General features: G+C 42.8%; 1 protein-coding gene across 36 annotated transcripts in view; it reads right to left on the bottom strand.

The window, feature by feature from the left end:
• Window positions 1-27551, bottom strand: part of ABI1 (abl interactor 1) — a 391827-nt gene that overhangs the window by 51907 nt on the left and 312369 nt on the right. For 4 of the 36 annotated variants that reach the window (XM_086941617.1, XM_086941621.1, XM_086941618.1 and 1 more), the window contains 4 exons: window positions 17367-17438; window positions 15139-15228; window positions 3121-3210; window positions 25-219 (listed from right to left, as the gene is read on the bottom strand). The exons of 3 other annotated variants lie outside the window; for them this stretch is intronic. In XM_086941617.1, the coding sequence (XP_086797743.1) occupies window positions 25-219; window positions 3121-3210; window positions 15139-15228; window positions 17367-17438 (447 nt within the window). The remainder of the gene's footprint in view (window positions 1-24; window positions 220-3120; window positions 3211-15138; window positions 15229-17366; window positions 17439-27551) is intronic. 29 more of the 36 variants (XM_086941628.1, XM_086941634.1, XM_086941631.1 and 26 more) reach the window with 10 other exon arrangements.

Below are 27551 nucleotides of genomic sequence, written 5' to 3'. Positions count from 1 at the left end.
AAGCAGAAAAGCATAGAGGCTTACTTGAGTTTTGAGAATAAAGAGGCCCGCCGTTAACATGAGGCTGAACAGAAAATTGAGAAGTCACAGAGGGAGTCCGTCTGTATCCACCAGAAGAAGCTGAAGAAGTGGTAGAGTTGTGTCGGGAGATCTGCCTGGTCATTGTGCCAGTGCCAGTGCCAGTGCCATACTGGGAACCCGGAGCTGGACCAGTGCCGACTGTAAAGAATTAGCCACAAAGCCCCAGAAAGAGCCGCTTAAGCATTGTACGCAGAACAGAGTGCAGAAAACAGACCAGTTGTGAACATTTGAAATATTTTGAACTGTTTAGAGTTGCATGAGAAAAGCATAACATTGTCATTTCCTTTAAAATGAAAACTGCTCTGAAATCAAAAATACATTACATCAGAAAAATCAAACCCCATGCTTACATCTTAAATTCAGAAAACACAACACAGAAAATGTTACACCAAAAGAGCAAACGATTGAGATAAAAAGGAATTGGCAAATGAACAATCTTATTGTTGGCTTGAGAAGGCATACAAACTTGGCTGCAGTGAAAGCCTGTTCGAGTCACGATTCAGGTAATCAATGCAACTTTATACACAGGGCTCCAGATACCTGTTACCAAAACCTGTGAGGAGGAATCGAAGAAGAATGAAAACTGGACCAAGACCTGAGCACTGTCAATTAAAGCTGGAAGTCATCAGTGCGGATTAATTGTACTCTGATAGTTATATTGGATGCAGATTTCCATTGTTGTGCTGCATGCCAACTATCTTAGCAAACAATACAGCTTCCTCTGGTTGACAGCAAAGCTTCCAGCATGCTTGGCCTCTTTCCTACAGAGGTAGTGGAAGCAGTCTCTACTGCTACCCAAGAGCTGGCGTCTGGAGACTGGATGAGATCTGTTGAGTAACTAAGAACTATGTACTCTGCCACCTCATGAATCCGGTTATTTTCAAATACACAGAACAGTCCTTTGGGAATAATAATTAAAACATGAGCAATGCAAATAAAAATTGAAATGCTCTGGAGTGTTCACTCCACAGCTGAGCCAAATGATAAATTTCTACATTTTCAGATCACTAAAGCCAATACGATTTAAAAAATAAAAAAAAAAGCTTTCACCAAGATGTTAACCCTAACAATTTAAGTTAATGATAATATTGTAAACGCATGCCAAAATCAACTCTGAAAAAACCCAAAATCACTGGCTGTTTGAGCCCTTGTACAGTTTCCTTAATCACATGGAATTTAAAATTTCGAGTGGTACTTGAGACATCGAAATAGGGTGAAGAAACACTTTCCAATTTAGTGAGTTGGTTCACATTTTTCTCAATTAACCGAATTGTTAACTTTAACGATGATCGATGCAATGGAACTTTTTGGTAAAGACCTCAAGTTTGCTGAATTACTAATATGAACTTGAGGAATTTAAATAAAGAATTCAAAGTTATCTTTAACTGTCAGAATTGAAATCTTCTACTCTGAAGTCTCGGATAACAGTTTTGAATGTCACTACTTACAAGCGGGTAAGTTATCGGTGTCCTATGAACTACTATTTTATGGTCAGATAAATGGGTAAAAAAAAGTAGGAAACTGTACTTGGAAACGCAGCCTGGATCTAATCCCCCAAAGTTATGTTCACCACAAGATGAGTTAAACTCATCTCATTATTTTCACATCCAATAAGTGGTTTGCTCAGAAAACACTTGCTCGGTCATGACAACAGTAACTTCAAACAATGTTCTCTGAAACCTTATCCATGATGCTCTCTTGCAAGATGTATGGAACAAAGACAATCTCCAGTAGTTCTGTCCATATAACAAGTGTTCAATGGCACACTTGTACATATCTTTCGTCTCATCCCCTAGCCTATGGTCTTTGAAAACCCAAAGGCTATCTTTCACTGGATGTCACGGTTCACTACAGATGCCTACAATTTCTCCTTGATGTCGAGTTCATTTCTGGTTCATGGATCTTTGCACCGGTTAGTCAAAGTTCATTTAAGTTTCTAAAGAACCCTGGATTTTCCTTGAATTATTGGCTAAAGCACTCTTGCTGCGCCTATGATTCACTTCCACTTCCAAACACAGAAATGGGTTCTAATACATTTTGGGTGCAGATTCAAAGAATTAAAACCTATGGAATTGTGTTTTAGTAAATTGGATGAAAAGGCTGAAAATCAACACTGAAATGGAGCTATGGCATATATATATGCAGGATTGAACTGTGGGCAGGGGCTGAACAGCCCAGGTGGTATGGGCCTGCAAAATTCAGGGAATAGCCCCAAGTCTGTAACACTGCAAGTATGTTTTTCATTGTGCAAACAGCTTCCTACCTTGGAAGCCTACATGAATTTACCTCTGTCACAGGCAGAAGTGATTCCAAGGTGATGAAGACTCCTACACTCATTTTTCCGGAGTTTTTCTAGAGCGAACTTGACCCGAAGGTTTCAGGTATCAGAGCACTTTACACGGGCACCAGTTGCTTTACACAAGGACACATTCATTTTTGTTAAGCACGGGCAGCTTAAGTGATTTGCCCAGAATCACATTATGTTGTGTGTCCCTGCCGAGACTTGAACCTGGTTCCCCAACGAGTTTCACTGCTCTAGCCGCAAGGCCACATACTCGCCCCTAAATAGGTTGTAAAGTAAGGGGGTACTGCCACAAAATAAAAAATATTTTCGAGTAGATTAAGTTTCTTAACAAAAATCTATTATTAATCGTTCATTCTTGTGAAAACTCGGGATCAATACATTTTGTGCACTCAAGTTACCCAAGTAATCCACAACTATCATATTTCTTTAAATACTCCAGGGATTGTTTTTAAAATTATCATTAGATAAGATACGATTGAATACTCGGAAGCAATATTTAAGCGAAATCTTTACTTTTCTACAGCGCTCAATTCATCGCTTGTGTATTTACCTTCAGAGGCATTCATCACAAAACAAATTAGTTCATGTTAGAATTTGTTAATTAAAACCACTGATCCAAACCCAATGATCACATTTTTAATCACCTGTACATGCAAACCATTTTTCAAAACCCGATGTTAATTCCCGATCAAACAAGGTAGAAGAATTCAGGTCAGCACAGATACTGATCTCACCTATCTTACCGCCCATCCCAAACATAGGTGGCGGAGGTGGTGCAGGCGGGGGCGGTGGAGCTCCAGGAGGAGGCGGAGCACCTATTTGTGCTATTAAAATAGTTAACATTTCTATTAGATCGTGTTCAAAAGCAGATACCAACAGCTTCTTTCACATTAATGATATGTTACTCAAACAAGAGCATGTTCTAGAGAACAAAAATGCATAGATTACTGCCAACAAAATGCAAACTTCAGCTCCATGCTTTCGTGAGCGGATGTGTAATGACAATTGTTTTAATAAAAGCAGTAGCCGGTTACATGATCATTTCAGAAGGAGGCGAGGAAGATAAAGTAGCTGCTATAAGTTCAAAACTCGGTGCACAGTTATTAAGAATGTTAGCTAGAATGGTTAAAGATAACAAATGTGAAAGAACCAGATGAAAGGAGCTAGGTGGTTCCCAAGACGGTATTCTTTTCCCTTCACAATTTTGCTTCATGAATGAACAAGTTGGTTTATACAGTATGTAATTAAAACAGGAGCCCTACTAGTTGAGTAACAGGTAGCACAGTAATTAAATCAGACTATCCAGGCGGGAACAGAACTCCGGGCAGATACTGATTGGGGAGGACTCAGAGGCACTTAGTTGAAACAAAGAGCCCTTCTCCACCTTGGTCAATACCTACCTGGCATACTCTTCCCTTTGGATAGTAATGCTATTTTTAATCAGACACTTAAGTTTGGGGTTCACTTCATATAATTAGCTAAATGATGCATTATTTCATGGCACTATATTGGTGGAAGATTGCACAAAGCATACTTAATTGCATTGCTGCTGTTCTACTGCGAAATCTCCATTATCATTTTGCTGATCACTTCTCAAAAGGAGACAATTGATGGGCAAGAAAATAGGAATATGTTCTTGGAAATTCAACCTGGATTCAAGCCTCCAAAGTGATCTCTAATACTAAAACTGTCAGAGTCACTCACTTTATTATTTTCAACTGCCAGCAAGTTAGTTTTCCACAGAAATCCCTCCCTTAGTCATAAAAAAATTAACTACAAAGAATGTTCTCTGAAGTTTGGTCCTAAAAACCTTACCCATGATGCTCGAACGTTTGCAAGCTATATGGGCTGAAGACTGAATCACCAGTAGCATTGTACCTATTAAAGAAGTGTTCAATTGAGCACTTGCACATAGGATCCCTGCCATCTTATAGCCTATAGTTTTAGAAAGCTCATTCTTTTTACAGATTTGACAAGATCCATTGTTGTTTTTAATGAACCCTGGATTTTCTATGCATTATAGGCCAAAGCAGACACTATGGGTCCAATTTAAAAAAAAAAAATTGGCACCTATGTTGCATTTTGGTGCATGGAAACAGCAAAGAGTGAGTGAATCCTGCATTTTAGTTGAAAGAATCAAAACTAATCACATTTTACTCTTGTAAACTGCATACAAATATGGGAAATCTGGCAGCAAAGTAGATTTGTGGTATTTGTAAATGCAGGACAGATTGGGGATTAATAGTCAAGAGGCATGGCCCTTCAAAGTTCAGTGATTATACACTAACTTATAACTCAGCAGGAATCCTACCTTCATACATGAAAGTTTATGGGTGAAAGGCAGAATCAAGTATTGTATTGTATTTTAATTGCGCTTGTATAGCGCTTACTATCCCCAATGAGACAATGAAGAGCCTCATGGCAGGTAGCAGTCTATTAGTAACCCAAAGTTAGTGGTTAACCACATTGTTTTTTTTATTGTTGTCATTTTTAAGGTTATTGTATTAACCTTGTGCTCCGAGGAAATGAAAGCATTCTCTCCAGTTTATCAAGGTGGATTAAGTACTAGGACTTAGGTGTAATAATTGGGGTGAGTTCATGCCAGTTGGAAAACATAGGACTTGTAGATCGCGTGGAGCAGGTTATATATTCTGCGACTGCAAGAAAAGGTTACAGAGGAGAAATTATGACTTATGTGAGTGGGAAGAGTAGTTAGTTTGGAAAGGTTTAAGTGTTGCAGGAATGGTTACTTATAAGTAAAGCCTGATTTGCAAGGAGAGGACATGGGTAGTTTACTGAAATATAGTGGAGAGTAAAATGGCAGGCCTGTGATAGAGTAGGGTACTCTCAGTGGCACTGAGGCAGGCTAAGGATGGAGTACAGGGAGGCATCATTCAATTAGAAAGGAAGGCGAGAGAATAATCCATAGAAGCACATCAGGTTAATTTTCATATGCAGGGTTTTTATTTTGGAATATTGAAATACTATGTAGTTTTGGGAAATATAATGTCAGCACCGAAAAGGTTGAAAGTGGATTACCAGTCGGCAGGATGTATATGCTTTGGAGTCTTTGGTTGTTCCGTCTGGCTGTAGACCGATGTTGGAAATTTGTCAGTTATTTTTTTTTACATAAATATTTAACATTATTGAAATTGATGGAGTAACATGGTACGGTCAGATAGTGGATCGTTCAGGTTTGTCTGGTGAAATTTTGAGGAGTGGATAATCCCTGGGGTTTGCATTGTTCATTCAGTTATGTGTTTGTCTGAGATAGATGCATGGGTGGAAGGTTACTGGGGGAAGTGGATCTCCCGGTTATTAGAAGTTGTTTGTAAAGGGATTATGCTGATTTAGAACTTACTTGATCTTAAGAGGTCCTGGATGGTAGCAGTCTGCAGGCAGAAAATGAGAATGTGTGGTTTCTTTGTTGGATCACATAAAACCAGGTGGTAACCATCCTTATGAACTCTAGTGATTCTCAGTGGCTCAGATCTTTGCAGTTAGGGATTTCTATAGTTTTGCTGCTTGAACTGAGAAAGTAGTCTCACCAATAGTTTTCTTCCTGCAAGCAAGAAGGTCTGAAATGCTTGTTCCGAGGTTGGGAATATTTTGCTTGAATTAATTTTGGTCTTTTGCCATTAATAGCTCAGTATATGATGCACAGTAATTGGAAATAAAAATCTTCTTACAAATATGTGCCAATGAAGAGCCTTCAGTACCAGAGATATGTTGGTTTTAATATTTACATTTAGAAGTAGTCTTACTGCTGAGTTTCGCATATTTTCCAGCCTTCAGACAGGAGAGTGGAATACTTTGGTATAGTAAATTAGCATAGTCAAGTTTGATGAGTATGGGTGGCGATATAGCTTGTACCTTTTGAGGGAATCAAAGATGTGGAAAGATGCCTCCAAGTGTTTTCATTCTGTGGAAAGCTGATTTTTACACTCATGGAAAGAGAAGAGTCAAAGAACATTCTGATATTTTTCCGGGTTGTTGTTATTTTTGGCAGGAAAACCAGTTCATAAAACCAGAAAGATACATGGTAATTTCTAAAGTTTTTAAAGAATTCAGTTAAGGCAATTCCACTGATCTACAGCTATGAGACAGGTGTAGCTATTCACTTAGGGTAACCCAGTTTGAATAATCTGTGTCATTCACATAGTTGTAACAAATGAGTTTGGAACTCTTCTTAAGATTTAGTTGTGGTTCCATGTATGTGTTTAAAAGTAGAGGTGATGGGATAGATCCTTGTGAAACTCCTGTTTGTATGCAGTAAGGATTTGAAAAGAGGTAATATGTGATGCCATCTATGCCAAGGTCTTTCAGTCTAAGTAGTAATGTGTCATTGAGTATTGTGTCAAAGGCTTCTGAAAGTTACAGCTACACCGTTTTTGACAACTTTATTTTTTTAAGTTGATCTTGAGCTGCCATTAAGGAAGATTGGGTGCCCCTTCCTTGGTGAAATCTTGTTTGCCAGTCTGAGAATAGTTAGTTTTCTTCTAATGAACTCAGAGATCTGAAGGAAGGTTGCCCTCTCCATAAGTTTGCTAAAGAAAGGTACTTCAGAGATTTAGTCTGTAGCTGTTGGGGGTGTGAGGGTCTATGTTGTTCTTTAGTGAAAAAATATATGTCTTTAATATCTCTGGGAAGATTCCCGTATTTAAGGAGCTATTGACAATATTTCTGACTCTGACAGATGCCGACTGAAGAATATTTTGGAAAATAAGTGGAGGACATGGGACAGATAGGCTGCTAGCTTTCGGTATGTCTTCACATTCTGAGGTTATAATTTCTACCAAAGGCTGAAATAGAGGAGATTGAGTATCTGTTGATTGTTTTTGCCTGTATAGTAGGGGAGCAGTTATTTCTCTCAGTTGATTAGATAAGAATCCAGTGTGTCTGCTTTGTTTAGATGATGAGCTACACGTGTATTGCAGAGGTCTTGTGACAGAAGTGTGGATGTTCGACAGCTCTCTGGATTTCGAAATTGATAGAATCTTTATAGAGTTTCTTGGCTGGGCACATGGCACGGTCGATCCTGCTTCGGCAGTGGATTTGCTTTGGCTATTTTAATGTAGGATTTGTACATTCTATTGTGTCTGTGTAGGCACATTCTGTCTTGAGGGTTCTTGGGCTTGTTCCATCTGTGTTGAGATTCCTCCTTTAATATTTTTCTTCTTTTTTGCCTTGTTTTGAAGTTGGTTTTGGAATTAATATGTGAAATGTTGAGTAATAATTTCAGAGATTTGCTACTGAGTTTATTATTTTCAGTTGATTAATGTTAATTAAGATTGCCACTCCTGCATGCTTAGTTTGTTCCATTGTTTGCAAGTTGTAGTGCAGTGCTGGGATTTAGTTGATTGAGATCTTGAACGAGACATGAATTATGTGATAATTGGTCCATTAACAGGCACATTTTGTTGCATAGTGGTTAGCTCTGGGTTGGAGAAAATACTTCCAATGTATGACCTGCTAAGTGTGGGTCCAGAGATAAACTGTTGCAAGTTGTGTGTACTTAGTGCTGATATGATAGCATTTAGTTGACAGATTTGGTTTATCAAGCTAGATGTTTAGGGCACCAAGCATTGATATGTTGGACAGTTTTGTTGATAGATCTGAAACTCTGCCCAAGAAATCATCAGCAAAAGCTCAGTTTGGTGGAAATTGGCAGAGCAAGAGGAATCAGCAAGTGAAAGTAAGGCTGGATCGTCCTCTAGCAAGAAAGGCTTTACAACCCTGTTTAATCACCTCTTCCAACTTAGTGATTGCTACAGTGTTATTAAATACAATGGCTAGGGCTCCACAATTTTCTTCCTTCTTGGTATGAGATGTGATATCAAGGGGGGTAGCTTCATATTGTACTGGGGCAACATATTTCCCCACTCAGGTTTTAGTGGTAAGGATTAGGTTACTTACTCTGTAAGCATCTGTTCGTGGCATGTAGTGCTGTATATTCACATGCTCTACATACTCATGCCATCTAGTGTTGGGTCAGGAGTTGCGCAAATTGTTTTCTTCTAAGAAGTCTTTTGAGTCACGAAGTCGAGTGACTCCTCATGGTAATATTACTCATGGGCATCAACTCAATTGCTAGATTGTTTTCCATCAGGTGGGTGTGAAAGGACTTAAAGGTATGTGTAAGAAAGCGATGTCCATGGAAAATGTAAATATATAAAGTAACTACCACAGGCATTTGGGGAGGATGGAAGGCACTTTGAATATACAGCACTACTTGCCACAAACTGATGCTTACAGGGTAAGTTACATCAGCCATTCGATGGCATATGTGGCTGTAGACACATGCTCTGCATAGACTGTAAAGCAGTACCTCCATAGAAGCGGTGGCTAGCCCATGGAAGTTGCAGTAGTTTGAAAAAGAGTACGTAGCACTGCCTGACCTACACTGGCTTGTTGGTGAGCCAAAACATTCACACAGTAATGCTTGGTGAAGGTGTGTGGTGTAGACCATGTATCTGCCTTACAAATGTCAGCTATGGGAATGTTTCAGCGAAAGGCCATGGTGGCTCCCTTTTTGTGAGTGGAGTGTGCTCTGAGAGAAACAGGTACAATTCTTTTAGCCTTAATGTAGCACTTCTGAATAAATTTGACTAACCATCTGGCCATGCCTGATTTGGACACTGCGTTTCCGTTATGGGGTGGAGAAAAGGCTACAACAAGTTGTTTACTTTTCCTGAAAGTTTTCATTCTATCTATGTAGAATATGAGCACTCTTTTGGAGAATATGTGCACTCTTTTGACATGTAAGGTATGAAGGACTCTTCATGCAACTGAATCTGGTGGAGTGAAAAAAAACAAAGCTCAATGTACTGACTTGGGTGAAATTGTGGGACTACATTATGGTAGGAATTTAGGATTGGAACAAAGAACCACTCTGTCTCTATAAATTTGGAAAACAGGTTCTTCTATGGTTAAACCCTGGAGCTCACTAACACACTTAAGTGAGGTAATGGCAACTAAAAATGCCTCTTACCATGAAAGAAACTGAAGGGGGCATGAGTGAAGAGGCTCAAAATTTGGACCCATTACTCTAGTGAGACCAATGTTAAGGTTTCAGGAGGGTGCTTGGGAAACCAGGGGCAAAATAACTCTTTTGGATCCTTCCATGAAAGCCTTGATGACTGGAATTCTGAATAGTGAGACGTGAGGTCTATTTTGGAGAGAGGAAGTCATGGCAGTGAGGTGTAAACATATGGAAGTGTAAGATAAATTTGCTTTCTGCAAATGAAGCAGGTAGCATAGAATGGTTGGCACCTTTTATAGGATCAACTTGTTTAGATTGGCATCAGCAAACAAAACGTTTCCATTTTGCTGCATAACAGGCTCTAGCTGTGGGTCTAAATGATACCTTGACAATGTCCATACATTCTGGTGGTAAGTCAAGGTTGCCAAAGTCGGACTTCAGGAGCCAAAGTGCAAGGTTAAGGGTTTTGAGGTCTGTGTGTTGGATATGTACTTGATTCTGAGTGATAAGCTCTAGCCTGTTGGGGAGCTTCTTGTGTGGAACTACTGAGCAATCTAGTAGTGTTGTGAACCAGGGGTGACATGCCCAAGTGTGAGCAACAAGGATCATGGTAGGTGATGATTGCCTGAGCCTCGGAACCAGAAATGCAATGATATGGAGAGGTGGAAAAGCATAAGCAAATCTCCCTGACCAGCTCATCCGTAGTGTGTTGCCTTTAGATAGTGGTTGTGGGTACCTGGAGGCAAAGTTTGAGCATTTTGCGTTTTCTGGTGTGGTGAAAAGGTTAGTCAGAGGAAACCCCCCATTTTTTAAAGTATGGAAGGAGGACTTATGGGTAGAATTCCCATTTGGTTGCTGCATCCTGCTGAGAAGGTCTGCATAGTTGTTGTCTGTTCCCAGATGATATTCAGCTAACAGGTGAATGTTGTCGTGAAGAGCCCTCTACCACATGGTCTGAGACATGTGTCAAAGTTATGAAGACCATGTCCCCCCTGTTTTTGGAGAGAACACATGGCTGTTGTATTGTTCGTCCGGAGTGGGACAACCTTTGCAGAGAAGCGAGGAAGGAAAGCTTTCAGTGCTAGGTAAACCTTCCAGAGCTCCAAGTAGCTGATATGCAGAGAAATGTTTGACATCCCAAAGACCTTGTACTGTCAAGTCTTGTAATTGGGCACCCCAAACAGTCTGCGATGCGTACCTGGTAAGACTGATGTGAGGAACAGAGTCCAGAAAATGCCACCTCTTTAACAAGTTGCTGGTGTTGCACCACTGCAGAGAAAGGTGAGTGTGGCAATCTATCAACACTAGATATTCTAGGTGGCCCTGTGACTGAGACCACTGGTGAGCTAGACATTGCTGCATGGGACCGATGTTTAACCTTGCAGGGGGAACTATGGCAATGCAACAAGCCATTATTCCTAACAGAAGCATGACAGTTTCTACTGTGAGTGTGTGGTTTGGCTGGAACTGGGGAAGAGTTGCCTGAAAGTACGTAACTCGAGCAGGGTTGGGGTAGGCTAATCCTAAATCCTAAGTAAGGTTGAACTTGTAGAGGTTTAAGGTAAAACTTGGGGACATTAATATTAACTCCCAGTCTGTAAAGTTGACCCACTGTCAACTGTGTGTGTTGTTGACACTGCTGGAGAGTGATGGATCAGAGGAGACAATTGTCCAGATAAAGAAATATGCGGACATTTTGTCTTCGCAGATGTGCTGCAACCACTGACGGGCATTTTGTGAAAACAAAAATGAAAGCACTTTGAACGGATAGTGTTTGCCTTCTATGACAAATCGTAGGTATTTCCAGTACGCAACGTGTATTGGAATGTAGAATTAGGCGTCCTTTAAGTCTAGTGACGCCATAAAGTTACCCTGTTGCTTAAGAAGAAGCGGAATTACATCCTGTAGAGTGACCGTATGGAAGTGTCCCGATAGTACGTACTGATTTAGAGGTCTGAGATTTAAGACTTGTCTTAGGGGCCAGTCCTTCTTGGGAATCAGAAAGCATAGGGTGTATACTCCTGAACCCTGTAGTTGAAGAGGAACAGGTTATATGGCTCCTTTGAGAAGGGCTTGGACCTCTTGTTTGAGAAGTGGTGAATGTTTGTGAGATAACCTGTGTGTATGGGGTGGAATGTTGGGTAGAGTGTGGTAATGAGCTCCAGACAATAGCCATGTCGGACAATGTCCAGTACACATTTGTCTGTGGTGATGGAATTCCAGACAGGGTGCAAAAACTGTAGTCTTCCCCCCGACAGTTGTGAGGTCAGGTCGGTGAGGTCAGGTCGGTGGTAGGTTTGGGTAGTCACTGTTTGGCAGAGGGTGTTGCTCTGCATGCGGGGGGCACCCATGCCCCTTACTATGTTGTTACTTCCTCTGAAGGAGCCTCTAAAATAATCCTTGGTGTAGGGGGATTGAGTTTGTTTTTGTTGAGAAGTATCTGTGGAGGTAGATTTGTATGCCCCTCTGTAGGCAGGGCGATGAATAGAGCCTCTAGAAGTGGAAGTTTGTAACAATCCCATCGCCTTAGCTGGATCAGAGTCCTTTTTCATTTTATCAAGGGTAGAACCTGCCTGCGGTCCAAAAAAGTGCTCTTTATCAAAAGGCATATTTAGGACTGTCTGCTGGACTGTCTGCTGGACCTCTGGTTTGAACCCAGAACATCTAAGCTATGTGTGCCTTCTGAGAAGGACACTGGTATTAATACCTCTAACTGCTATTTCTGCTGTGTCGAGGGCACAGAGGATGGCGTGATTTGTAATGGCCTGTCCCTCTGACAAGTTTCGGACCCGTTTTGTGATGTTCTTCCAGGAGGTACCGAAAGAGTTCCTCAATCTCGTCCCAATGGACTATCGTAGTGGGCTAGAAGGGCCTGCGAGTTGCAGATACGCCAATGGTTGACTGCCTGTGCGGACAACATCTTCCCAGGAGCATCTATGGGTTTTCTTTCTTTTTCAGGAGGGAGGTTATACCCTGTAGTCTGACTGTTTGCCCTTTTGTGTGCAGTCAGGTGGTACTTGACAGTGGATAAACAAGGGGTCGGAAGTCGGAACCCTTATTTTTTTGTCCACCCAAGGGTTGATGACCTGGGCATGGACTGGATCCTTAATGTCCTCAGTATGGCTCATCATGCCAGAAAACAGGAGCTAAATTGGGTGTCCTTGTGTGTGCGAGAGAGGGTGTCAAATAGGAAGTCCTGTGCTAGGGATTCTTTATGCAGCTCAATGTTATGAAAAGCTGCTGACCCAGAGATAACCTGTTGGAAGGAAGTGGCATCCACGGGAGGGGCGAGCTGGATATAGGGCTGGATTATTTGGGGTAGTGGGATTTATGTCAGTTATCCCTAAGGTCAGGATAACCTAAACCCCCCCTAGTTCCACAGTGTGGTGACCCTTGAGGTGAAACATCAAGTGAGTCATGTGTCGGAAAGAGTGGTGGTGGAGAGTGAGGAGGGGATGGTGGCGGAGAAGGCAGTGTAGGGGTAGGATGGTAGACACTGTTGGTGGCTATGTCCTTCGTTTTCTTTCTGGGAGGAAGAGGAATATCAAATGCCTCCTCAAATGTTAATTTCCTATTTTGGGGCAGACACGCAAGGATCCAACCAGTTCCCTCCTGTTTCTGAATTTTTTCTGACGAATGTCCACTTTTTTTCCATAATGGGTTTCACACGAGACGTGGAAGCCGATGATGCTTTTCAGTCTTTCAGCTGCAAAGGTTTCAGTACAGAGGTTTTTGGCTTAGAAGTGGGGGGCTTAGTCAGCACCAAGGAAGATGGGGGTCGGCACCTGAATCGGTACCGAAGATCGGGCCGGTACTGAAGCATGTTCTTGGTCCGAAGAGGTTTATGCCCAAAGCTTGGCTTTGGTAGAAATGTTCAGCGCTGGGCCCGAGGGATGGGCGTCCAAAACAGTTTTTCAGAATCCACCATGGCTGAAAGGCAGTGGTGGTTTGTCGACCTCTATTAGAGGGGGCCCGAATGATTTTTGGCTGGCTTAAATGGAGGAGCATGGCTGGGGTCATAGTACTTACGCGCTGACCAGATGGTAGTTCCTGCATCTCCTTATCTACCGCCAGGTCGGAACCAAAGCTTTAGTCAACTAAGAAAGCCTCCTCTTCCTAGTTGGTCGGATCCTCTAGAGCGTGTTATTCACTGAAAAGGTCAGGAGTGTCTTCTATGGCTTTCTGAGACATTTCCAGACGAGTCCTTAGATCCAAAAGGGTTTTCTTGGAGTGAAACGCCTTACACGCATCACAGTAGGCTTCCTTATGGTCAAACAAAAGGCACACGTTGCACACAAGGTGTTGATCAGTGTGCAGGTATTTCGCATGGCAACACGGGCAAAGCCTGAAGGGTTTATATTCCATTAGAAATGCATTTTCGATGGAGCTGGTGACATGCAGGAAGGTAGGCCAAGCAGGGCGGTGCCAGAAGTCTGAACCAACAAAATTGGAAAGTAGTGCAGAAGTAGGAAGCGTGATTATAAACATTACCATCGAGGACAGTAAAGTAACCGAAGAATCGTACCAAACTGTGTCTAAACAGGGAGTGGAGGCACACACGTCTGAACCAGATGGTGGAGAAACAACAATCTAACAATGATCCCATGACGCAAAAGACTTCTTTGAAGACAAACAACTTGCACAACTCCAGACCCAACACTAGATGGCAGGAGTTTGCATATCATGTCTATCTACAGCAACACATGCCATCAAACACAGTCTAGTGATATCAGTCACTAAATCAAAACTTTATTTATTTGGTTTAATGAACAATCATTCACAAGCAAACATATTTAGATGCACTATTTTTCTTTTGTGGAAGAAATAGTATGCATCTGGGTTATCATGCGACTTATCCATTGAGATCTTTGTGCTATGTCGTTGTTACTGGTTAAGATTTGTTCTCGAGTGTTTGACAAGGTGAGGCAGCAGTAAGTGCTTCTGGGACTGAGATTTCTTGCCCTGGCTGCCCTGCTCAAGTAGATTTATTAGAGATTTTTTTTAATTGTTATGAGATGGATAGTACGAGTCAGATAGTGTTTGTGAAATTGTGGTTGGTGTAGGATTATGTTTTGGTTAGGTGTTAAAACAGCCTTTAGTTCTGTTGCGATGTAGCATGGGTAATACAAAGTCTGTGTGATTAGGGGTGTTTGCCTTTCTTTTTTGTTTTCCAATTCAATGGAGGGGGGGGGTAATGAAAACCCCCACACTTAATGGTGGTGTATTGGAAAGTGATTTTACGCAGAGAATAATATTTTCACTCTGGGGCTAATACGGTTCATTGTGCAAATACATATTTCATTTACTCTCTAGAGAATTTGGCCTTAGTAGTTTTGATTTCTTTCTGTACTGTGGACTCGACACATTTAGAAATCTACTCCACAAATGAAAGCAGACACGCAGAAGCAGAATTTTCAAGATGTCCTTTGTGAAACGGGCCCCATACTGTTTTATTTGATTTGCATGACTGTAATATTAGCTCTAATTTCTAACTAGAAGTTAAAGATGGGCAACAATGTTCACCAATTTAAGATAAATCTCGAATTTGACAGGTCTTAATTCGTCTCTTGTTCATTTACCGTTGGAGGCATTTATTTCATAACAAATAATTCAGATTAGAAGGTGTTAATTAAAACCATATATCCAAACCCAGTGATATATTTTTAAATCACCTGTACATGCAAACCATTTTTAAAACCCAGGAAAGGCAATGTTAATTCCTGATCAAACAAGGTAGAAGAAATTAGGTCAACACAGATACGAATCTCACCTATCATACCGCCCATCCCAAAGAGAGGTGGCAGAGGTGGTGCTGGCGGGGGAGGTGGAGCTCCAGTAGGAGGCGGAGCAACCATTTGTGCTAATAAAATAGGTTACATTTCTGTTAGGTCAGGTTCAGCAACATATTGAAGTTGATTTGTAAACATTAATTGAAAGAAAAAAAGTAGGTACGTTAATGGCAATTGAACACAAAGCAGATGTTTTCGTGATCTGTTAATCAAAATCAAAAAAGGCAAATTGTTTTAAAACATGGGTAAACCTGTATGATGATTAGTGGGGTGAGAGGAAGGCAGACAAGCTGTTCAAAGATGGAGACTTGATGTGCAGCTTTGTTAGCTAGTATTGGTAACGAAACCAAATGTGAGACGGTGAGGAGAAACCACTCAGTGGACCCCAGGTTGGTTTTTTATTCCCTTCACATTTCCGCAATACAGTCATAGTGTTTGATGTCTACGTTTATTTCATGTAGGGTCGAATTGCAACAGTATACAATGCAATCCATAAATTACACAGCATGCAATTAAAACCAAAACCGCACTGGTTTAGTAACGAATAGTGCAGTAATCAAGCCAGATTATACAAGCAGCATGGAACTACAGGCAGTTATTGATTGGGAAGGAGTCAGAAGGTCTCAGTTGGAATGGAGAGCCTTCCTTCACCCTGGTCAATACCTATCTAGAATACCCTTCCCCTTAGATAATAATGTTACGGCAAATCAGAAACTTGGGGTCCACTTCACACAACTATTTGCTAGTTGATGCATTATTTCAAAGGACTTTATTGGTGGAAGATTACATGAACCACACTCGTTTGTGTTCCTCTCTAAAGTCGCAGTTATCGGTTTGCCTACGACTACTCACAAACAACTGATCAGTATGCTATGATCTACTAGTCCTTTGGTCATATGAATGAGTAAGAAAATGTATTTGGAAGTTTTGCCGGAATCCAACCCTTCAAGGTTAACTTCACCACAAGAAATGTTAGGAAAACATAATTGTCAAATCCCAGTAAGCGGTTTCCACATGAAACACTCTCAGTCATGCCAACAGTAATAGCAAAGAATGTTCTCAGAAGATCTACTCCTTGAAACTTTACTCTTGACAATCACTTGTGGGATGTATGGGCCCAAGACTATATCTCAAGCAGTTCTGTACTAGTCAAAGACGCGTTCAATGGACCACATGAATGTATCTTCCCCCCATCTCCTATGGTTTTAAAGAAGTTCAACAGCTAACTTTCAGTAGACGTCATAGTTCACTACAGTTGCCTGGATTTTGTGTTTTACTTTGACTTCATTTCCATTTATAGGATCTTTGCACTGGTACAACAAAGTTCATTTTTTGTTCTAACTAACCATGGATTATCTATGTATTATAGCCAGAGTAGACACAATTTGTCCAATTTACAAAAGTCTTTGTGCATCTATGTTCGACTTTGGTGTATAAAGACAGCAATCATGGAATTTTTCTTTAGCAAATTGCATAAAACTATAGGGAAACAGCATTAAAATAAAGTTGTAGCATTTGTAATTACAGGATCATACTGGGAACGGAGCCTGAACAGTCCAGTGGAGATGCACTGCAACATTCAGAGAATATACACACACTGATGAATTTACAGATATTCTCTAACATTGTGCACATACATTCCCATCTTGGAAGCTCACATGAAAGCACTCCTGTAAACTGCAGGAAGTAAAGATGGGGAAGCACCCATACCTAATAAGGGTGTAGAGGATGGGGTTGTTTCGTTTATCATTTACTCTTGTGGAGCACTTGAATTACCCTACCCACAGCTGTCAGATTCATTCAGTGCCCCTGGATTCTTTGCTAATACTACAACATCAGAAATTAATTTCTATCTTGGAAGTAGAAATATGTATGGAAATAGAATTCATACTTGTCAAAACTGTACTGTCCTTCATGAATTGGGCCCTACTCTGTGGGTGTAAGACCTATCTTTTCAATTGTCACCAGCTAAGGCTAATGCCTGAATTTTCTACAGGTTTCAATTATGCGCTTGTCCATATTCGGAGGCATTCATCACATAAATTAGTTCAGAAGAGAATTTGTTAATTGAAACCACAGATGAAACCCAATGATCCCTTTTTAAAATCACCTGTACATGCAGGTTGTTTATCAAAACCCGATGAAGGAGAGGTTAATTCCTAATCAACCAAGGCAGAGGAAATAAGGTCAGCACAGTTATAAATCTCACCTATCATACTGCCCATCCCAAATAGAGGTGGCGGCGGTGGAGCTCCAGTGGGAGGCGGAGCACCCATTTGTGCTATTAAAATAGTTAACATTGATGTTAGATCATGTTCAAAAGCAGATATTGGCCAATGTTTAAACATTTAGCATGTGGTACTAAAGTACAAGTTACTTACCTTCGGTAACGATGTATCGGGTAGAGACGATTCTAGCCGCAGATTCCGTAGAATTATCCTCAGGAGTGAGACTGGATCCAGAAAATCCTTTTTGCCACAGCATGTCTGCGCGCAGGATGACGGCACCAGGTGACTCTGCCCTGACGTTGTCTGCGTACATGACATCAGCGAGGTCACAAAAGTCCCACACCAGCGCAATGACATCAGTTTTCTTTGGAGAACTTTTCTGTGCCACAACGCGGAGCCATCAGAAACAAAACTGAGAGCATGGACAGTGTGCGAAATAAATCAGTGAAAAATGTCATGACCGACAACAAAGTCTGCAACCACAATTTATAACAGTGAAGGAGCCACAAGCCCAGAACAGATGAGGAACAACAAGGCACCCAAAGACAATACCGTCAAGGAGTACTGTATCCCCTGCAAAGAGCCAAGGGGGGGAGGGGGCGAGGCACAGCCAAGAGACCCCAACCCAGAGGACCTCAGAGGAGTCAGAAACCTTTAGCAATGAAAAAAAGATAGGTTATGAGCAGGTCCCACACTGAAATAACCAGGGTGTAGGGATGCAGAAGTACTCATGAACCTACCGTCTAATCACTAGAAAGGAAGAGCAGAACACAAACAGAACAAAGCACCCCTACAGGGAGGAAGTGAAAGAGGGCACTCACAGAAGACAAGCCACTGGAGGAAGGCGAGTGCAGAAGACTAAGCTGAAGGTCCTCGCAGAACGGGGAGGAAGGGCGAGTAGTGAAGATATCTGCAGCTAGAAGGGTCTCTATCAGATACATCGTTACCGAAGGGAAGTAACTCGTACATCTGATAGAGACTACTAGCCACAGACTCCTTAACATATAATAGATACCCTAGCCATACCCAGAGGGGAGGAGGGTCTGCGAGAGAACCTCACCAGCTTGGAAAAAACACAGGGCCCCAACAGGGAATGTGTCATGGGGACAGGAAGGACGGTCCACCCCCACCATGCAGAAGCAAAGAAGAACATGAAGAAGGGAAGGCTAGGAACCACAAGCCTACCCCAGCGGCAAATGGCGCCCGCCAGAGTACCCGGAGGAACAGACGGCACAAAGACAGTGCCAAAGGGAGAAAAGAACCACCGCAAAATCCAAGCAGAAGAGGTGGAAACAGATGCAGATCCCGCCTCAGGAGAACTCCCAAAGCGAAGGAAATAGTTGAGCGAGCATCAGTCCCGAGGCAGGGGACAAGGCAGGAACGGCCCCACAGTCGAGAAGCGCATGCATGAGAAGGAAGACGCCGTTGTGAAAGGCTCCAGCAGAGCAAGGGACAGGAGCCACGGATACTCGTCGAGGCCCACGGAGGTGGACCATAACGACCATACATGCGCAGCTGGTACATACTATGAAGTAGTGTGCCCAAAACAAGCCAAGCTCAAAGCGAAGACAGAGGTAAGAGAACCCCAGAACAAGCCCCAGGACTGTCCCAGAGGCACAACCCGACCCATGAAAAGAAGTGAGACAGGCCAGAAGATAAAGTAGTACAAGCCTAAAGCCGTCAATCAGAACACAGGAGGACACCAGGAATATCCTAGCCCACCTGGAACTATAACAAGGTAGAAACACCACGACAACGCCGTAGACGGCATGACAAAACCAGTCTGGCGCTCCAGAGGCTGAAGAGGGAAGGTAAAACGCACAGAAGCAGGTATCCGCCGAGACCAGGACAAAATGCACGACAGGTAAGCCCAGCAGGCGAAGAATAGAAACACCATTGGATACTGAGCAGGACAAAACCTGGAACAGCGCAAGACGCACTGAGACAGAAGAAAAAAGACCAAAGAAAAAAGACCGAAGTAAGCGGTATACAGTGACGCCAGAAAAGGCGAGGAACTGAAAAGGTATCCACACCCGCCCAGCTTAGCACAGAGCTTTACAAAATCCTACAAGTACCCCACCTAGGGTATGACACGTCCCAAAACAAAACATTTGAACACCTCTTAGGGAAGAACCCCCAGCATAGGCCAAGAACATAAAGGACCTGTGGGTAGCACCACAGACGGCTTACCAAACAGCCAAAAAATACACAGATGGTCCAACGTGAGGAACTATACATCTTCATCAACAGCCAAAAAACCCACCACCACAAAAGTCAAAAGGCTGTACCAGCTGCCAACAAGACAGAGGGGCCAACTTAGGGACCCTGAAGGCATTCCAAGCCACAGAACACACAGACCGAAACCGAAACACTAGGCCCAAAGAGAAAAGGCGGGATAAACGTCTCCCAGAAGGCACCAGAGTACCGACAAGCCTAAGCTTACAGAGGGGAAGGAGGACGGAGCCCCGGTAGGAGCTGTTGAATGGCGGAGTCCGGGTGGGTGTTAAACAGAAGAATCCCATCAAAAGGCAGATCAACAAGAAGCTCCCGAACATTATCCGGAAAGACGCTATCCTGCATGACATGGCGGCAGAGAGCCACAGAACTCACCATAGAGTGGCCGAGAGAATCAGAGACATCCATGGCAGAACGGAGAATAAATGCAGCCAACTCCTGACCATCCAGTAAATGATGCCGCAGATTGTGGCAGACACCTTTATGGGAGGTGCAAGACAGAAGGGTCTCCACGAAATCCCATAGGCCAAAGGTAGTCATGGCCAACACACACAGCGTGTTCAGCGCGCGCAAAGCAGCATGAGTGGAAGCGAAGATGTTACGCCCCCAGGAGTCCAAACACCGGGCCTCCCGTGATGGAGAGAGCAACACTGAAGGCAAGGAAGGAAAAGCAGTCTGCAGGACAGGGCCCTGGGCAGAAGGGTTTGGAAGAAAGGCAGACTGGATCACGCGGAGCAGGACGGTGGCGGTGGAGAAGCGGCTGAGGCACCGGATCTCCCCTAGCAAGACGCACCCAGGCTCCCAGAAGAGAGTTGTGGAGCAAAGCTTCAAAGAGAAGACACTTCCCTCCACAAAAGCCCTGGTGGAGAACCTCCAACAAATGGTCCGTAGTAAGAGGAGTGACCGGGTTGCCCAATTACAAAATGCCAGCAGCCGTGGAAATGGGCCGCACAAAGGCTGCACTCCCCTCCGCAGGGCGTCGCGGGGGTGAGAGCAACTCTTCTGTTCGCGAAGGCTGCAAACTAAGCCGCCCGTCCCCGAGACCAGCTGGAGGAAGAAACGGCCAACGCCTGTAGGATGAAAGACCCATGGGCGAATGAGGGGCCTGAGGGGTCTCCGGAGGAGGAAGAGAAGCCTGCGGGGCATCAAACCGCAAGCTGCGGAAGAGAGGGTCTGGGGGCTGAGGCCGCTGAGACAGCGTAGAGCCTGCGCTGGAAGTCGCCGGGGAAAAAGCAAGGGTGCGGCGTCCAGTCTCCGTTGATGAGGAGATGACAAACCTCCAGAGAGGAAGGGACATCCGGAGGAGAGTCTACGACCAGACACCGGGACGGCACCGTGGAGTCCGCAATGGGCACCGGTGTGTCCTCAATCGATGCAGAGGTGGGCACCGGTGTGTCCTCAATCGATGCAGAGGTGGACACCAGGGGTGCCGAATCGACCACCACCACGTGCCTTATAGGAGAGAGGGGCTGGGTCTGAGCCGGAGCGGCTTATGAACGGTGCTGAAAAGGTGGCGACTCTACCTCCGACGAGGCAGCCGCCTGCATAGAGGGCCGAGAAGGACTCCGAGGCGCACGGGTCCCGGCCTGCACCCGCGGCGCTGCCAGGGCCGGAGAGGAAAGCCGTCAGCGCCGAAAAGGCTTCGACTTGGCCTCCGGGAAGACAGTCGCCTACCCAGAGGACCAAGGGGACAAACCGCGAGTCCCGGCGACCTCCTACGATGCCAAGGGAAACCTGTGGGGTTTTGCGGCGAGGCAGGGGCACCGTGGGTCGAAGAGGGGAACCCCGTAGGGATGCATCTCGACGACACTACATCTCCAGAACCTGAAGCCGAACGTGTTGGTGCCGGAGCTGTCAGCGAGTCCGCAGAAGGCCCCGCGCAAGGCAAGGGATTCGCGGACGTCTCAGGAAGAGGGGGGGGGGGGCAAAGAAGCCTGAAAAGCCGTAGCGTAGGCCTTTATTTGGTCCCTAGTCGCCCCAACGGCAGATAGGGTAGCGACAGGCAAGGGCGCACGACCCGAGAGGAACCCGCGCCCTCCGCAGAACGAGGGCAATGCCTCGGTGACAAGCTGCAGGGCGTACCAGTGAGCGAACGACGTCCGTGGGGCTTCGGTGAAGGACAATGCTTCAGCCGGAATCAGCGGTTTCTGGACCCTTCTGAGGTAGGGGACAGGCGCTGCGACAAGACCGATCTGGACAAGCGGACCGAAAGCAACTTCATCCAGCGCTCCCGCCCGAACTTCGGCTTGAGATGCTGACATGCGTCGCAGTCCGTAGAATCATGGTGCTCGCCCAAACACCACATGGACGTAGGATGAGAGTCCATCGCCGACATCTGACGCGTACAAGAGGTACACGACTTGAAACCCGAAGGCATTGCACACTGATCCCAACACAAGACATTAAAGAAGGCCTGAAAACAGGTTAAGGGAACACATTCCAGATCCGCGTTGCACGCGGAAAAAAAGGAAAACTGATGTCAGAGCGCCCGGGTGGGACTTATGTGACCTCGCTGACGTCACGTACGCGGACAACGTCAGGGCGGAGTCACGTGGTGCCGCCCCCCCCCGGCGCACAGAGATGTTGTGGCAAAAAGAATTTTCCGGATCCAGTCTCACGCCTGGGGATAATTCTACGTTAAGGAATCTGTGGCTAGTAGTCTCTATCAGATAACAAAATCATATTCTAGGAAAATATTTGTGAGTAGATAACTGGCAACAAAATAGGAACTTCTATTACACACTGCTATGATCCAATTAGGAAGATTGGAAATGGCAAGTGTTTTAATTCAAGCAGAACCCTGTCATGTAATTTCAACAGGGGAATTTGAGAGCAACCAGTTAGTCTTAGTACTAAACTCTATATGCAGTTCTTAGGAATGTTACCAAGAACTGGTAAAAAAAAATAATAATTAAAACACAAACGTGATAAGAACAGATGAACCAGATGTGATTTTTTTTCCAGGTTGGCTTTCTTTTCCTTTTCTGATAGTGAATGATGTCTATCGTAATAAATGCAGTTACAATGTTTCATGTATGGTCCAAATCCCAACAGTGAAAAAAAATCAATACATAATTTATACAACATATTATTAAAAAGATGGCAGCAAACTAGTCTAGAAACTGCCAGTACAGTAATTAATCAAAATTGTTTCCTAGGAAGGGTACTGCTGGTAGTTGATGCTGGACGCTGGAGATCACAGTTCGATCCCTGGCTCTGGCGGCAGGGGTCTGCCCAGCACCATGAGACTCTGGGCAATAGCTCGCTTAATCTTCACAACGGCCCTTAGCGCCGAGATACCCCTTCGGGGGTGATTTGTGCGCTATACAAGTACTGGATTTACATTTATTGATTGGGTTGAGACAGCTGGCCCCACTTTTAACCCTAGTCCATACCTACCTGTTTACACTCTTCCCCTAAGGTAATCCTGTAAATCAGATACCTGAATTTAGGGTACAGTTCACACATTTATTTGTTATATAACCTTTTTCATGACACTCCGTTGATGGGAGGAAACATGATTCTATCTGTTTGCATTGTATTTAGTTTAGTTACAAGGCTCCACCAATTTATTTTATTTTGCTTTAGCAGCTATGAGCCTTCTGTTAAAATACATTGGAAGAAAGGACTGTGTTAAGGGTCACAGCAAAGGTTGCAAACGGATTTTATTCAGAACAAACCATTTATAGTTGGTTTGATGCCAATGTTATTTTAGGCAATGTGGTGAATTTTAGGGAAATTCCATAATGTGAAAGTTGTTGATTGCCTCTTGGGGATTTGATTCACAGTCTTTCAGAAAACACAGTTTTAGCTATGGATTTTTCATGGAAATGACAGTTATCGTCCTAAAAAATAAGTGAACATTTTTTGTATATTCATACATATCTTCCTTTTTGTAAATTCACATATATCTTCCTCATCCATCCTACAAAAACGAGTTAAATATTGCATTCCACAGCAGCAGTTGGTCAGATGATTCCACATTTTTCTATTGTAGTCTCACTAGAATTCAACAACTAAAGAGCACATGTGAACAGGTAGCAGGAAATCAGCGAGCTAAGGAGATTTATTTTATAATTTATTGAGAATACAGTTTTAGAAGTATCTGTTTCAAAGCAATGTGTGTAAGTTTTTAAAAGGCTGGAAATAGATAAGATCCCAAGCTACTCCCTACATTAGCTCTCTACATCTGCTTCCGAGACTATACGTCATCTCTCATGCAATACCTCCAACATTTTAAAATCTGGAAATGGTTGCATTTTGGAAAATAAAGAAGTATTTTGCAGTCTTCCACTGTGCAGTATAGAAGTAGATTTGTAAGGCGGTCAGACCCCCAAAAAGAATTGTTGCTTAGACACTTATATTTCGTTTTTGCAGCTTCCATGTCTTTTTTTCCAAAACCTTTCTGTTGCCGCCCCTTTCTTTTGCATTAAAAGGGCAGTGTCTTTAAACTAATTTCAATGTGCCTAACCATATCGAAGTAATCATTGTATTCCAAATTACTTGTACATTTTTTAAATAAGTAACATCCTTGGGTAAACAGGAATATATAATGCTACAGGAAAACTCTTGCTACATGGTTGGATCACCCTACACAAAATGTTGAGTAAGTTATATTCATAGTTTACGACAAAAGAACAACCTATCCTTTCTTTTACTTTTTTCCATAGAAAACAGTTCCTGCTGCAGTATTCTTTGAAAACTCCAACGTACTTCAGCACCTAACTTTGTACTTTTTCATACTTCACAGTACATACTGACGTAATAGAATAAATACTGTGACAACTTTGTGTGTGTTTTTTTTTTAATGATATGAATGTTTCTGGTTAGAAACATCGAATATGTTAACAGTTTACACACTCATGTTTTCCCAATTTGTTGAACATTCAGACCATCCAAGGGAAATACTGCTTGGTAAAATATATAATAAATACAATTTTTGAAATAACCACCTCATCCTATAGGTTTGTCTGAAAAATGAAGTGCCTATTTTCAAAAACATTGAAAACTTATTTTGGGTGTAAACATTTGTGTTAATTAAACACAATAACATGTACTTGCAGAATGATCACTGGAGTAGATTACCACACAATATTTAATAATAAAGCACATTTTTACAAGCCAGAATACTTTAAATATGAAGTTTAAAAACATGGAAAGATAATAAATAGTGCCCAGATTCTTTACTACTAGAACTTTTATTAGCACAGATAAGAACTACTTACATCTAAACATTCAGCCTGCGGCAAAAGACGATGAAGGTTTCTAAAGCAATCTTACCCAAAAGCATGCCTACCATTGCAGGAACATTTTGTAAGCTTAGTTAGCACTATCGTTAGGTATTACAACCCTGATCTAAATAGGAAGGTGCTACAAAAGTAAGGTTACTAATTGGCCTCTAATGTAGGATTACAATAGAAGTTTACACCACAGATGTATTGAAGAGAAAATTCTGCATCAATACAAGAGGTATTATAGTGTTCATCTAATTCTGAAGTGACTTCTTTCTCTGTATGCATTCTTTAAACACTCAATCCATTAAGGCGAGTAGCACCACTAAAATTAAGATGAAGATGTACAGAATAGTTTATGTTAACCACAATTCTACAGCTCACAACCTCGCCTTAAAAGACAAACTGAAGGATTCTATTTTTATGACTGATGGATTGGATATATTTTCATACTCTCACATTTGCCGCATCTACTGAGAATGCCTTCTTATAGACATGGCAATCCAAACTTACTACAGCAATCAAAAGTCCTGGATGTCTTCAATAATGGAAGCATACAAATAAATTCCATTCACTGTTGTGACTGATAATAAGTAAGGACTTAAAACATTAATTGTGATGGATGCCACGGGTATTTTGTTTGACATCAAGTTAAAAATAAAAAAATGAAGCTTTGCACTTTGAAGCGCAAGTTGCTAAATACAGTAGCGCTTTTTTGTTTTTTTTTAAACGCATGTTCTAAACTCAAAACTTGCCAGTAAAAAGACATTTTTATCATCAATGTAGGCCTATGGGATTTATAATGTATTGCTCATCTTTGTGTACTAGAAACAGCATTCGTAATGCATTGCCAGCTGTTACATTTAATGTTCATTAATTAGTTAATGGGGAAGGAATTCAGCAAATGCTAAGTGGCAGGTAGCCAAAATGCAATCTTATTAAAATGGTATATTGAAATGTATACAAACATAATTTATTATTATTCAAAGCAATAAACGTATACAGTCTGAACTGGGTAAAGACGTATAAATATGCTGTATCACTGAAAAGTTATCCATTCTCCAGCAGATCTCTCCTTGGACTCCTATTAGAACTGTACTCTTTCGGATTGAGAATACTGTGAACCCATTGAAAAGTGATTAAAAAAAACAGTTGCTGCCAGTGTCAATGTCCCAAACAGAACAAGTTCTTATAATTACACCCAATACTGAATGCCACTTGTTTCAGAAAATGTCCAGCCAACAGGCTCATTATTAGCATACTGAATGCAGAAACTGAGGAAATGGCAGGCCCAGAGCTGCGAGTAACAACCCTAGAAATTGCTCATCCTACGTTCTAGCTGTAGATCTTAAATTAAAAAAAGATTATAAGCCTAGAGGGTCTTGTGCCCAAGATCTACGATGTAGGTGTTAGATCAACTACATTCTTATTTACAACGATTTGCTTAACCCCTTCCTTGCTCCCGACAGGAGCACTCCTTCCCCAGTGCTGCCGTCGACCAATGGCAGACGAAGCCCCGCCCACCTTTTAGAACGCCCGCACCGCGGCAGTTTTCTGCTGCGGTTAAGGCGAGAAGGACTGTGATGTTCAGTTCACAAACTGTATCAATAGAGTCAAAGGAGATTCCCAGGGTTGGTATACTGGCTAGGATTAGTTCAGAGTACTTTTGTTGGTAGGCCTGAAGATGCACATTTGGATAACAAAACCTAAATGAGCAAAAAACAGCACTAGCTTTGTACTCTCAGATGGAAAATAAAATAAACGTGCTTGCACAGGTACTGTAGTGGCAATACTAAATGGTTACTTACACATAGGGGTTGTGTTGCAGCTGGAAAACTTTTCGGGATTTGCATGCTGTGCATTATTTCACCATCTAGTGGTTGGGTCCTTGATAGGACTGGAATTCACTGGTTGTAGTCTTTTTTTATTTTGTTACCTGGTGGGATTAGTCGAGAGCCATTTGGCAGCATGACCTTCCACTTATGATGCAAGGCATATGGCCTAGGAGCCTTTGTGCATCGTCATCATATTTAGATTCCCCCCTTCTCATTGGCTTGCCACTCACTCAAGTCCCTTCAATTTTGTTATCTCATAGGCACCACATTTCTAGGTAAATGAGAGCATGTGAATCCAGATAATTCTTCAAGCTGCAAAACGACTTCTATGGATAAGTAGTCATTTAGTTTTCTGGACTCAATAGCGGAGCACTGATTTTGTAGCAGAATTCTGCTTTTGGAGGTTGGGTTGAAATGTGTGCCTGCTTGAATTCAGGTGTTTTATTAGCATCTGTCCCACCTGTGCTTCTCTACTGATCATGATATCCACTCAATAGTGCTTGTTAAAGGTATGTATGGATGACCATTTTGCTGCCATACATATGTTAATGGAAACGATTGCTAGAAAGCCCAGCGTTGCCACCTTTTTCCTCGTGAAAGGACACATCGGTTTCTCCTAGTGCAATTCCTGCTTTCTTGTAGCATGTGGGAATGGTCTGTACTCTCCGACCCCAGCACCAACGACATCCCGCCCTCACAAGAACTGTGTGACTCACTGGCCATCTTCTTCCACCACAAGATCGTGACATCCATGAGAGCTTCAACACCATGACCGCCCAGACTACGCCAGACTCCACCTCCCCCGTGAACACCATCAGTGCCAACCGCCTGACCTCCTGGTCCAACGTCAACGACGACGAGACAC

This window comes from Lissotriton vulgaris, chromosome 10 (genome assembly GCF_964263255.1).
Source record: "Lissotriton vulgaris chromosome 10, aLisVul1.2, whole genome shotgun sequence".
In the NCBI taxonomy this organism is placed as follows: domain Eukaryota; kingdom Metazoa; phylum Chordata; class Amphibia; order Caudata; family Salamandridae; genus Lissotriton; species Lissotriton vulgaris.
This window is presented reverse-complemented; position numbering and strand designations above follow the sequence as displayed.